Source organism: Tasmannia lanceolata, unplaced genomic scaffold, assembly GCF_043159265.1.
Source record: "Tasmannia lanceolata isolate RefF3 unplaced genomic scaffold, GAP_Taslan_0.1 ptg000037l, whole genome shotgun sequence".
Classification (NCBI taxonomy): Eukaryota; Viridiplantae; Streptophyta; class Magnoliopsida; order Canellales; family Winteraceae; genus Tasmannia; species Tasmannia lanceolata.
In genome coordinates this window covers 62,441,193-62,454,668 of record NW_027518714.1, presented here as the reverse complement: position 1 = coordinate 62,454,668, position 13,476 = coordinate 62,441,193, and the positions used below count along the sequence as shown (strand labels likewise).

Sequence of the window (13,476 nt, the reverse complement as noted above, 5' to 3'; positions counted from 1 at the left end):
GTATGTTTTTCCATACTACAATGAATTACGCACACTATAATATGATAGTGTTTACATGGTATATTTAACTAGGGAAAGTTGTTACGATGAACTCTTTAGCATGAGACATAGAAAACCATACAGTACGAAGTTATAATTGCCCATGCTAGGCCTCATTGCAATGTGGCGATCCAAGTTAAGAAATTATTTGTAGTATTCTCAATTATTTTATATTGAATTATATTTAACTTGATTGTATTTAGAACACAGATGCACGATAATTAAATATATTTACCTTAATTATATCAGATGATCGAACCAACCCCAACTAGTTTGGGACAAAGGCTTAGTTGAGTTGAGTTGAGTACATCAGATATTCGATCATGTCAAGTTGGATTTTTTCTAAATATCTTAACAAAAATTAGAGACATAATTTTTACAAAGTTAACATATTATTAAATAATTAATTTTCTCAAATAATTTTGTCGTAAGAACGTGCAAAACGAATTATAATATTTTGGTTGATCCAGTCGAGGACTATTTTGAATTGAGAAAATCTGAGAACAACCGGATAATTGGAAAAATTATAAGATTAATTGAGAAACTATCTAATTAAGGGTTTTGTGCTTATTGTGGTTTTATGATAAGTATCAATTGACGATGACTAAATTGGTGATTACAACATCGGTGAATGGATGATGACCAATTTGCCTGTCAGAAATTAGGAAATACTGGACCTACCCACATGTCTAGGATTTCAGGGAATGTCTATAAAAGTCTAAGAGTACTCACTCCCTAGTGTCCCGAATACATCACAATTCCTGAATTTTGGAATTAGAAGATAGCACAATCAATCTCCAGATCCACGATCAAATCATCTGTTGGGCATGAATCAATATACTCTTCTTAGATTTAGAGACTACATAATCTAGCCTTGCCCTTGTCATTTGTCACAATCTTCACCGTCGATTAGCCTTTTTTCACTATATGTTAAGCTCTTTTAATCCAACGACCTCCTAAACCAAGCGAACAAAAGAACCCAAGTTCTAACTTCCACCCTACAAGTGATTAGAGGCTAATGTCCACCTTCATAAGAAACTAATTTTACCTTGCAATTATTATAACTTTCACCTTACTTTTGCCAATTTTTATCTTTATTTTAAGCTTTTCAAATCCCTGAACTTATTAGAACAAAGGAAAAAGGCAAAACCCAAATTCTAACTTGTTTAGAAAACTCTAACCAGTCCATTTTCATAGAAACTTCTATTAGTGAATAAAATACCCTTACAGCAAGGACCCCCAGGACATTTTTGGTCAGAATAAACCATTGTTGGTTGGTTAGCTGGCAATGAACCCGTTGCAGTATTTTCTTAAAATTCAAATATAAATATTAGTTTATATATAGGAATAAAAAATATCTTAATTCAAAAAAAAGGCAAGGGACGCGGGGTAGAGGTTGTTGAGGACTTGAGGCCGTTTCAAAAAGACGGTGGAGTGGGATCCACCACCTCTTTCTCTCTCATCTGTCTTTCTATAAAGCTCCATGAATTCTTCTTCCAATTCCTCTCATAGGGTTTTCTTTTCTGCGAGGTTACAAGACCTCGCAGAAACAAGAAATACCCATTTCTCTCTTTGTTATTTTGAATACAAACTCAAAAAATTTCAAAGTTTACTTGTACCCATCATTCAATTTCTTAACATGGAGGTGCATTCTCCTGTTATTGCAAAGAGGCTATGGAATTTCTTGAGAATAGCCTTCTTCATGATGAGGAAGGGTCTCATCTCTAAGCGAAAGCTGATCATGGATATAAATTTGATGATGAAGAGAGGGAAGGTCATAGGAAAATCTATAGGGAAAAACCTCATGTTCCACCACTCTAGAAACGCGACACGTGGATTTGGCCTACAGGAATACGAATTCTCTTGCAGCAATAGCCCCAGTCCTGTTTTTTTCCACGTGGCGAAACGCAAGCACAAAAACTTCCCTTCCATCCCTCACTTCCCTTGCATCCATGCTCAAGAAGATCCAGATGAAACCCTTGATCCAAGTGCGGCGATTGTCTTGCCCAAGATCGAATACTCGCCCAAGATCGAATGTTCGCCGGAATATTCTTACAATTTCCGATTCGACATGTCGGATCTCACCGTTGGGGAGAAGATGAGTCCTATAGTCTCACCATTCTCCGTGAGGGTGTCAAATTATTCGCAGGAAGATGGGATCAATGGTGAGAGTCGCCAAGTGGACAATGAGGCCGAAGAATTTATTAGGATGTTCTACGAGCAATTGAGGGCGCAGAGCCGCACCCAATTGCTAGAATATCAGGAGATGCAATACCAGGAGATGCTCGCCAGAGGAACTCGCTAGTACATCATCATCATCATCACCATCACCACTATCTAGGTCACCTTTGAAACCTTCCAGCAGTTTTACATGTGGGGGGGATGAATTGGCCCATGGCATGTGTTCTATGTTAATTTCCATATTTTCCATATCTCTTTTGCTGTGATTTGTAACACCTTGTATTGGTTTGTATATTAGGTTGTTATGGGTATTATGGGTAATATATATGATTTGTTAGTAAGTGATGTGTTGAGGGTTTCTTTGAAAGTTGGGTTGCACCTTTTTCCAATGTGACCCAACAAAGCTGTTTGTTTTGAATGGAAAGATGGTGTTCCTCTTCTGGTGTTCAAGGATGCTTTTAATGTCTCTAGAATTGATTTCAGTGTCATTTTTCTTAGGGTTAGAGTTTTTAGGCAGTGCATGATGGCTACTTCCCTAGTATCTTATTAACCTAGGTTTTCTTCACTCATCTTTGATAAACTGGGTTCTAAGATGTGTGTGTGTATGATAGAGAGAGAGAGAGAGAGAGAGTTTTGTTTTGAATTTCTACAGGGATTTTCAAATAATTTATGAGAAGTTGATGAATTATTCATAAAATTAGCCCTTTTAATTATTTTGGATTTTTAAACTTTAAAATGGGGGATAAAAAAATTTCTGATTTTTTTTTCAAGAAATTTTCAACAATATGGAGAATTTGTAACTACGATGATCCTAAAGAATTCACACTATGGTGGCTAGAAAACCTAAAAAAAATAACAATACAAAAAATTTCCACAAACCCAAGAATTAATAATTGTGGAATATGGCTGATTGATCTACCTAATTGATATATTACCATTTTGAGGGCCTCAGGTTGCAGATCATGTCACTGGATCATAAACTTAATTAGAAGCCATTGAAAAAACAATGGGATCATCATAAGTGTGATTTTCATTGATATCACCTCTACAATAGAGCCTACCAAATGAAGAGTCTGGATCAAATTTCTTATCATATTATTTCATTTATTTCATGTTTAATTGACACTTTGACAGACAGGTAAGCATTTTCAAACTCTGTACTCCAATCCTCAAACACCAATATAAAATCTCTCTCTCTCTCTCAGCCTCAATAGTGTAAAGAAGGAAAGGAGAGGTAGGTACACCAAAACCCAAGGAAGGTCACGAGTCACAAAAGAGCTACCAAAAACAAGGTATCCACTTATGAGTTCGTGGGCACCAAGATAAGGCGTGCCAGCCTTTAATCAACAGATTCTCCTCTTTACTCCTAATCTTATAATTAAATGTGGATAAAAGGTGCCTTGTGCCCCACCGAATGATTAGATCCATACAAAAACCAATTCCGCAACTTGTTCTACTTGTTTTTTTCCCTTGCTCGGACCCTTGATTAGGTAGTCTAATTAGGGTTTTGGATTTGGTGGAACATAATTAGTCGATCTAAGACAGGCTAATTAGGGTTTTCTTCTGAATAATCTGAGGATCTTCAGCTTCATGCCATGATTGAACGGTAAGGATCGAATTAAACAATAGAAATACATATTATTGGGCCATATGAGATCCAATCCAGGGACTAAATGTAGTGTTCATGCCTCGCTGTATTACAATGAGTGCTGAAGCATTCCTCACGATATTGGAGTCATCATTTTGAATGACTTTGGTCATGAAATGTGATGAAAGGGTACATGTTCACCAATTCAGATGCACCCACGAGTCACCGATCATTCTAGACACATAACGTTGGGGAATGCTTAGCACGTGTGAAGCTAAAAGTTCATAAAGATTTAAAGTACAATATTATTGAAGCGATTGTACTTTCATTAGATGCTTAATGACTAACAAGGCTTATAGTTTCTTAAGTACGAAAATTTCTCATCTACATATGATTGTTCCAGTTGTGCACGTAAATTTCCTCAAAATTTTGTTTCACTTCAAAGATAAATATTAGTTGATTCTTTAACGAATTAAATGAAGAAGACATGGGATATCTAAGATGTTAAACCAAGAGAGAAAATTTTTTTTAAGCTAGCGAGAAAACAAGTCTTTATGACCAGATTTTGAATTGCATATAATCGAGAACGAACAAGCCAACTACTCAAAATCCATATCAAGCCATGATGCATATCAATAGAGAGAAGCCAAAGAAGATGAGGTGCACTCCATGTTGTTTATAGTAGTGGGACTTCCAAGTACTTATCACTGGCTGTAACCTTTATAAGGTGCATGCACTTAGTCTTAGGTGGAGGATACTCATGCTAGGAGAGAGCTTAATTTTAAGTATTCTTATAGGATTGATGCACAGTGGACAAAAGTACATGTGGAGGCCACTTATAGGTTGTAATCCCAACCGTTGAATCAATGGCTTGCAATAGATTGTTAAAATGGAAAACAATCAACGATCCACATTCAAGCTCTATACTCTATAATCAAATCCTTACAGATACTCGATCGAAGCCTATTTTCTTATTATCTCATATACAATGGGGACCGTTGGATGAAGGATCTAGATCACGCTTTTGACATGCTCCTCCGACTTTCTTTCTCTATTTTCAATTTCAAAAGTCGCCCCTTTTTTCTCCCTTTTCCCCTTCTCTGCTTCTGTCTTTTTACACAGAGAAAAGAAAAAGAAGATGGGAGACCACCCTTATGTTCCAAGAGATCTTCATCTGCCCGATTACGTACCCGTCTCCCTCTCACAGTCTTTTATTCTCGGCGTCTACGGAAGCGCTTCTCTCCTCGTTATCTTTCTCATATGGGTCTTTTCAGGTGCATTTTTTCTTCTTCTCCCTTTTACAATACTTGGGTTTTTTTTTGTTTGTTTTTTCCAACTCATTTCTTTTCCTTTGATTGGATGTTATCTTATGTCTATTTTTATGACTGTTGGAGAATTGGATGTTACTCTATTTGAACATACTAAGCAATTGAAAGAATTGGCTGTTACTCTATTCGAGTATACTAAGCCATAGAACTGACCTTCCATCATAGCTCTTTGCAAAAGTCATGACCATCCCTATAATTGTTTTTTTGCTTTGTTTAGTCAATGATCTACAGTTGTGGTTTGGATGTACTCCCAAATTGCAATTTGGCCCATTCTATATTGCAATCTATATATATTTAAACTTCAATTGGAGAAGGTCCAAATCACACCCAAACGGCATTTTGGGTGTACGTTTGAACACATGCTATGTTAAGTAACTTTTGGTGATGAAATTATGCCAAAAATCTGGACTGGGTGCACAACAAGTTTGGCCTGTAAGCTTGTTTTCTATCAAAAATATTCAGGATAATCTGATCTAGTTTTAGGCTTTTTTGGCATGGAATTATATAGTATATATAGTGTATACTATTGAATCTTGCCCAATTTACAACAAATTATTACCCTACATTACTGTTTCAGAAAATGTTATTGATGGAAATTTGATGGATAAGTTACACTGATACTTGATCTGAACTTTACAGCAATTAAATGGTTGGTTCATTTTGATTAGCTTCTGAATCAAGTATGCTGCTAGTGATAACAGTGTAGAGATTCTACTAGGACATTGTCATCATTCATCAATAACCGCTGCTGCTAGCTATTAGCTAAATTCTTCAGCCTTTCGGTTTTAAATGCTAGTAGGGGCTGATCTTATACTAGTTATGCTGAAAATCAGTGCGAATATTTTATAATGTTCACATCAGGGATGACAATGAAAATTATGATAGGCAAAGGGTTAGGCAAGTATATAGCCTTTTGATAGCGAGGTGATGCACACCCTACTTCTCTTTATTTTATGTTTCTAGTTTATTATTATCATATTGTATTTTACTAGCACTGAGATTCTTGTAGCTACCTTGAATCAATCATCTCTATACCTTAGGCTGAATCTTGTCACGTATTTTTATTTTTATTAAGCTAAATTTCAAAGCTTCTTGGTAGCTGTTACCTGATGCTATCCATGGTGCATTATGTTGAAATCTGCCAAAAATGGAAAAGAAAAGAAAGGTAATAGGGTGAAAATGAAAAGAGCATGATTTCGGCATCCTTCTTTTATGCCTTTTTATTGTATTTTAGCTTAATTTCATCTCTATCTAGTTGCTTTAGCTCTGAGGATGATTAGCTGACAAATATAAATGTGACTGTCAGTTCACAGTAGTTATTTGCGTGACTTGTTGATTTTCACTTATACTAGGACGTTCTCCCAAGCTATCCAAGACTGATAGAATGCTCATGTGCTGGTGGGCATTTACGGGCCTGACTCACGTTGTCGTTGAGGGTTATTTTGTGTTCTCTCCGGAGTTCTTTAAGGATAAATCTTCCTTCTACCTTGCTGAAGTTTGTAAGATCTTTATTCACTTGGAGCTTTTCTCTATAGCTAGAAAACTTGAATCAGGAAACAAAGAACACGTTTTTTCATATTTGAGTCATGGAATGTATAAATTCGCAGGGAAAGAATACAGCAAAGGTGACTCAAGATATGTGGCCAGAGATCCTTCAATTGTCAGCGTGGAAGGGATCACTGCAGTGCTCGAGGGTCTTCCTAGCCTTCTAGCTGTGTAAGCCTTAGTTTCAGAAGCATTTAATGATATTTTCTTGCCTACTTGTTGTTGCTTCTTTTGGATTTGTTTTTAAATGTTAAAAATTTTTAAATTACTATAACACATTAAGTTAGACACGATTTTTGTTTGATTTTAAGATTGTCATGGTTTAAATATACAGAAAAAAAGGATCACTATTGTTTGTGCAATCATTACTTGTATGCCTCATCTACTGGTAAAATTTATTGGCGAGGCTCATGATAAAATGTTTAGACAACTATTGCTATTTGTATTGTAATTTCTTTTCTTTGCTTTTAAGATTTCATGTTTCTTTAATTATACATAAAGTTACGTTTAAGCAATCACTAGTTTGCATTCTTATTGTTGAGGTTCATGGTAATCTTTTAGACAAATGCTGCTACATTGTAATACTATAGTTTCACCTAAAACAACTCATCAAGCATGGGTTTCCCAAGAATATTAACATAGTTCTATGCAATTTGAATATTTTATGCAATAGAAACATTCCTTAAAAACTTGGCATGCCAACTCTTAGTCAAACGAAACAGGAGTTAAGGCAGATTCTGGCGCATAAGGATTTGGTGCTGCCAAAAGCCTCAAGAAGCAAGAGCAGTAAGAGGAGGTAATAACTTGGACCCAGAGTGGACCTTGGTTAGAATTTTCTTGCAATCTTGATTGACTTGAAACATACTTGAGTAGACCCTAGTCTGTTGAGACATGGCAAAGTTTTCGGTAATACCTGAATTTTTAAAAACCCAACTAATGCAACTCGATTGTGTCATTGGTTTTCTTTGGCAAGAAATGTGGAGAAAACCAAAAATTCATTTGAGCCATGCTTACCAAACCTATATAGGCTAGTTATTCGTCGAAGAGTGTAAGACACCAACTTAAACAAATTGGTTGTGTCGATTTGTTTCTCTGGGAAGAAATGTCGAGGAAACCGAAAAATCCCTTTGGACAATTCTTATCCAAACCTATATAGGCTAGTTATCCATAGAGGCAAAGAGTGTAACAGATTTCTTAACTAGGAAAGAGGAGGATGGTGTGGGATTCGATCTTTAAATAGAAATAAAAAAATATACATGTGTCTAGCCCTTGGTTAGAGTCTTCAGTTAGCTTAGGTCTATCTACATTTCTCCTGATGAACTTGGTGGGGAAGTATGGAGTTGGGAAGTTGATGGATCCTTTTGAGTGAAATTTTTCCTATCTTTCCTTTTTAGTGACCGAGGTTCTTGTTCTAGTTGCGATATTGAACGTGATTCTGCCTAGAGTGGACAGTGGCATATTGTATGAATACCTAGTGTCATAAAGAGGAAAAAGTTTGAACTTGTTTTTTTTAATGATAAAGATTTTTCTTATTAAAAGGGAAGCCCAATGACTGAGGAAGTCATGTACAACAAAATGAAACAGGAAATAAAGGAAATACAAATGGTAATTAGGGCAAAAACTGTCAAAGATAAATTCAGGCAGTCCGAAGGAAAAATGAAACTCAGAGGAACTGGTCAAGCAAAATTGTTGTCTCCATAGTAATCCCATCTAATAGTTCACCCGCTAGGGGAACATCAGGAGGGGCGACATGCTCTATGTCCACTGATTCTGCCTTAGTACAGTATAGGAAGTCCTTGTTTGAGTGAGAGCTTTTAGAATGCCATTCATTTCGCAATAAGGAACTTTTCCACATAGAGGTTTCAGCTACCATAGCATCTGCATTCTAGTTGGCAGATCTCCAGAAATGCCTAAACTCTGTATAGTGGGTGGCCCTCCAAGGTGTCCTAGATCTCCTCAATAGAGTCTGCTAGTCTCAGGGGCTTCTAATGGGGATTTTTTAGTACAATCTTTCTACAAACTTCTCATTTCTTTGTCCCCAGTCTTGACTCTTGACAGCTAACAGGGTATGGATGATTCCTGCACTGCCTAAGCCTGATTTGTTGAAAAGGGAGGTTTGATGGCAGTAACTCATTACAAGAGTGTTCTCAAATATGAAGGGTTCCAGCTCCTGTAGAGCCCAAGAACTTCTATTACAGTAAGTCACACCCAACTAAGCAGAGATTGTGGCCAATTCTTACTAATTTTTATTAGGTTTAAAACACAATTCTGCTATGGCTGGTTTTGAAAATAAGGTCAAAACAACACATTCGACCATAATGTAAAATTGGGTGTTTATTATCCAAGTGAAATTTAACTCACGGACAACAAAAAAAATAGATCGCCAAACTCTACTAATCCTCCTTGTTACTTTATTTCACTAAGTGCATGGTATTGAAGAGAATTGTAGGAATTCTACAATATTAAAATTCATTCCATGATGACCAAGAATTAGGTCCTGAGACAAGTTTTCTGAATTTGAATCCCATTCAACAGTGAATGTCCATAGCCACTAATTGTTAAGAGCTGTCAAGAGAGCCAATTTCAAGACGTCTTTCCACAATATTTTTTTCAAATAGGAGGCATGCAAAGATTAACATCTTCCATGTTATAGATCAAGGTAAGAGTTAATACTCCTTTTCCTATGCTATTGTTTTGATCTGTCTGGGATCAAGTCTGAATCGAATTTGTAGGCTGAAATGCAATCTTTTGCATACGATTTCTTCTTGTTAAAAAAACAGAGCTATTAAGATCCAATCACGGAGAAAGCATTAACAGCTGTCCAGATCCGAGCAACAATACTCAGGTCCTCCATAGCTCAGAACCGAGTAAAATTCTCTTCAAATTCTAATTGATCTTCACGAATATTAATGGAAATTCGCTTGTAAAGTATTAATGCAGACAGAGATAAGGAGATTATTAATAGTTGAATAACCGAATTTGATGACAATCCTCATAGGACTTCACAGCTATAGCAGCAAACGTGCACGCACAGAGATTGTTGCTCCGCTGCTGCCCTTTCCTTGCATTTTATGACAGTAATCTGACTCTGGTGTGTTGATCTTTGGAGAACGATGAAGCACCAGTCCAGAACTCCATTGATCAGCAAATTCTCATACAATCACTCGACCAATATGAAACAACTCAGCACTCTATTTGCTGAAACAGGAAACAATGGCCGAGACGATAGACTTGGTGAGGAGACGCCAAATCTGAGTTGGACTAAATTACCTTGCTAACAACTAACAAAGATTGAAGGTTGCAAATTAGAAGGGGCATTTTCCCTCTCTTGGACGAATTCATCAATGATCCTCTTTGGAAAGAGGTTTTACGTCCAAAATAGAAAATTTCAAGAAATCTTCAACCTGGAAGCTATCCAGCTCTGATCTGTTCTTATATCAGAGGTGTGGAATTTCTGAGCAAGGAATGGGAACTAGGATGGTCCAGATCTGAATACTCTCCCTCAGAGAACTGGGCATCCTCTTCTCCACCTTTTATGGACAAAAGAATCCTATCTCTTGAGCTCAGATTCTATAGGAATACTCTAAATATAAAAGAAGAAACTGAAGTTCTCGGAAATCAGCCTTTTAATGCTATCATAACTTTTGTGCTGGACTGTTCTTTACTGAACCGTGGAATGCCTTGATTGAAGAATTCTGCATATTGCTTATGCCAAACATGAGTATTATTGGATTAGCAAATGACGTTTTTCTCTCCACCTGGTCAGAAAAGGCATCACTGCATGTTTCATGAAAAAAGGCTGAAATCTTGGATTGGATGCATCTTGTTTCACACGGTTTTGATTGCCTAGGGTTCCGTTTAATTAAACACCGAATTCCATTTTCCTATGGCCTCACAAGAATCCAATAGGATTTATCTGGGATTGCTCAAAACTTCAACTTACAAGTCTAGCCCCATGTAAAATTCTATTTTTTACAACACTGGATGGTTACCGAGGCATACAGTTACTTCCTGAGTGTTTGGAAATAGTCACACGATCTGGCTTGTTTCCACTTGTACTTGGTACTGTTGGTTCTAAAAGCCTACTTCAAACATGAAGAAAATTAAGCATTTGATAACATGGCAAAAGGCTTGAAGGCTCTCTGGATTTGGGTTGCTGAACCAAGTTGTTGAACCCGAATGGATCAGGTCTGATACATCCATTACAGTCCTCTGAATAGAAGTCGTTAGTTCCATCCCAAGATAAGAGTAGGTTTATTTTGAATGGCTGTCTTCCACATTACTGTGTATACAATGTATGCAAAAGAAATCAATAGAATTGAATGGTTCCAGACTTCCAGTGCAAACCATATTATATGCTTTCTGTAACACATGTGATTGTTGATCACTATCCCGGGTTAAAGAGTAACTATTTTGGAGATAACTCCTCAAGGGTCAAATTTGTTTGTGGTTCATTTAATTATGCCCATGAAACAAAGCATGTTACACTCCTATTCGGTCAGTGTACATGGGACCACAAGCAGGATTCTGTCATGGCTCCTTTCATTTGACCTATGAATAGGTGTCAATCACAGTCTTAGTGGTTATTGCTTGATCCATTCACCCTGCAACAATCAAGCAATGCTTCCACATCCACTTTACCTGCATCTGCAACCCACATGGTATCGCTTCCATGCCAAATGGACATCCCCCACATTAGATAAAGCACTACAAAAGTCGATGACTTCACTTTTCTTGGAGAACCTTAATGAGGCTTAATGGATCAAGGGCCTAGGAACATATTATAAAGATGTTCACAAAAGGTATATGGCCAGACATGTGGTCACCAGTTGGATTCATGGATTCTATCAAGTGTGTTAGAGGAGCATAACAGTCTGTGCCATGTAGCAACAACTTTTCAAGAGAAATAGAAATACTCTACGACCGTGTATATAGTACATGACACCGTTCTTAATGGCGTAACCACGGACAATCAACGACAGAAGAAAATCAACAATGGAAATGCTAAGAACAATCGCGAGGCTTGGTATTTTTGTCATTTATTTGTAATGATTTTTTAGGCACCAAATCTTGTCCGTTCGGCTTGATTGTGGTATCTTTAGAAAGGTTTTTCGTTTACCTATCTAACGAGCCCAAGATCAAGCGATTTGGATGTAATTTGAGGTAGTTACGGGCATTTTTAGGATGCGCTAAATGCCTATTACGGGATCTCTATATTTGTGTTGTTTTAGTCTAGGTTTTTAGGTTTTATTTAGGTAAGTATAGGTGGACTGCTAAGATTAGCTGCTTAGGCCTTAAGTTGGCTTTTAGGGTTTCTGTTTCTTATAAATAGTTATCATCAAAGCAATGTAATGGACTTATTTTGATTATTGAATGAAAAATTGCTTTTAGGCTTTTGGGTTCTTTAAGAACTTTTGAGTATTTTCTAGTTTCGCTATGAGAAACTCGACTTCAACGGGATCGAAGTAAATCTCAACCCCTTCGACGGTGATCGAAGTATTCTATTCCTTATGACGGTGATCGAAGGGCCCATTTTCTTGTTATTTTGTCTATTTTGCCTCCGCTGTCACGCAACAAATCAGTTTCGGGTTTTTGGATTGCATCAGTTCTTTTCTCTGTGTGTGTGTAATCAAAATTTACATAGAGCAAGCATTGATTTTGCATGGCTGTCAGACTAAGCGTTTCATTCTATAAGTTGGATCCATCTTTTGTAATTCCCCAAAGCTGATCACTATACATATATGGTCTCTACTACTTGGCGCAGGTATGCTATAGCAGCAAGAAAACCGTATAGCTACATTCTTCAGTTCTCCATCTCGCTGGGCCAGCTTTATGGTTGCCTTGTGTATTTCATCACTGCATACTTGGAAGGCGACAACTTCGCAACCAGCCCATATTATTATTGGGCTTACTATATCGGAGCAAACAGTTTTTGGGTTGTCATACCATCGCTCATTGCTATCAGGTGTTGGAAGAAAATAAGCGCCGCATTTGAGGTTCAGAAGAAGAGTAAAACTCGTTGAGATGTGATTTTCCAATGACTAGGAAGCAGAGAAATTTTAAGATATATGATCCGTCTCTTTGTTACTTTCCATGATTGTTGTTGATTTTAGAATCGGATAATGTTAATGTTAGAACGACGATTTCTCCTTAATAATCAGATTATTGTAATATTATTTTCAGTATTTTCTGATTTCACCGATCCATTTGTGTTTAGGGATGCTACTGAGGTTTTTGCAAAAGATATCATACGGTGACTGGTCCTATTTTTCTGAAGGCTGTGTGTTAAATGGGCACATAAAATTTGTTTTACGCCCATTTTACGTCAAAAGAAACAGAGCCGAAAATTAAAATACCGGTGGGAATTAGCTGTTGAGTGATCCAAACCATTCATTTATATATGGAGAATTTATTTTTTTTCTTTGGGCTCTGTTTCTTTGGACGTAAAATTGGTGTTTAAAAAATTTTACACCCATTTTTAAGTGGAAAAATGGGCGTAAAATTTGTTTTATGCTGAAAGAAACCGAGCCGAAGGAAAGCATTCATGTATGGTGATCTGGCCTATGAATATTGTTGGCCATCTATTTTCGCTGGTCCCACACACATTGGATGATTCTAGACCTTTGATCAAATATGATGAAAATGTCTTAGTTATTTTTATTCAAAAATATTTAAAAATGAGCATTATTCATTCCCTTCTGTTGAAATCTAAAGATGGCATTTCATACATATTATTATTGCTTGATGGTGCACGCTTCTCTCATATAATAATGGGTCCCACCTATGATTAATCTA

General features: G+C 36.8%; 2 protein-coding genes across 2 annotated transcripts; both read left to right on the top strand.

Annotated features, from left to right (window-relative positions):
- The first annotated feature begins 1,678 nt into the window (after positions 1–1,678).
- On the top strand, positions 1,679–2,344 carry LOC143861671 (uncharacterized). The gene has a single exon (XM_077372554.1). The coding sequence runs from the start codon at positions 1,679–1,681 to the stop codon at positions 2,342–2,344; it is 666 nt and encodes a 221-aa protein (XP_077228669.1).
- A 2,524-nt stretch (positions 2,345–4,868) lies between these two features.
- On the top strand, positions 4,869–12,866 carry HYD1 (C-8,7 sterol isomerase). The gene is made up of 4 exons (XM_077373137.1): positions 4,869–5,082; positions 6,489–6,635; positions 6,744–6,852; positions 12,446–12,866. Exons 1-4 carry the CDS (start codon positions 4,947–4,949, stop codon positions 12,702–12,704), a joined length of 651 nt encoding a protein of 216 aa, XP_077229252.1. The 5' UTR covers positions 4,869–4,946; the 3' UTR covers positions 12,705–12,866.
- Positions 12,867–13,476: the final 610 nt, after the last annotated feature.

Coding starts and splice junctions, on each gene's coding strand:
- LOC143861671 (XM_077372554.1), top strand. CDS start 1,679: ATGGAGGTGCATTCTCCTGTTATTGCAAAGAGGCTATGGAATTTCTTG.
- HYD1 (XM_077373137.1), top strand. CDS start 4,947: ATGGGAGACCACCCTTATGTTCCAAGAGATCTTCATCTGCCCGATTAC. Junction 5,083..6,488: donor TCTCATATGGGTCTTTTCAG/GTGCATTTTTTC, acceptor CACTTATACTAG/GACGTTCTCCCAAGCTATCC. Junction 6,853..12,445: donor CTTCCTAGCCTTCTAGCTGT/GTAAGCCTTAGT, acceptor TACTTGGCGCAG/GTATGCTATAGCAGCAAGAA.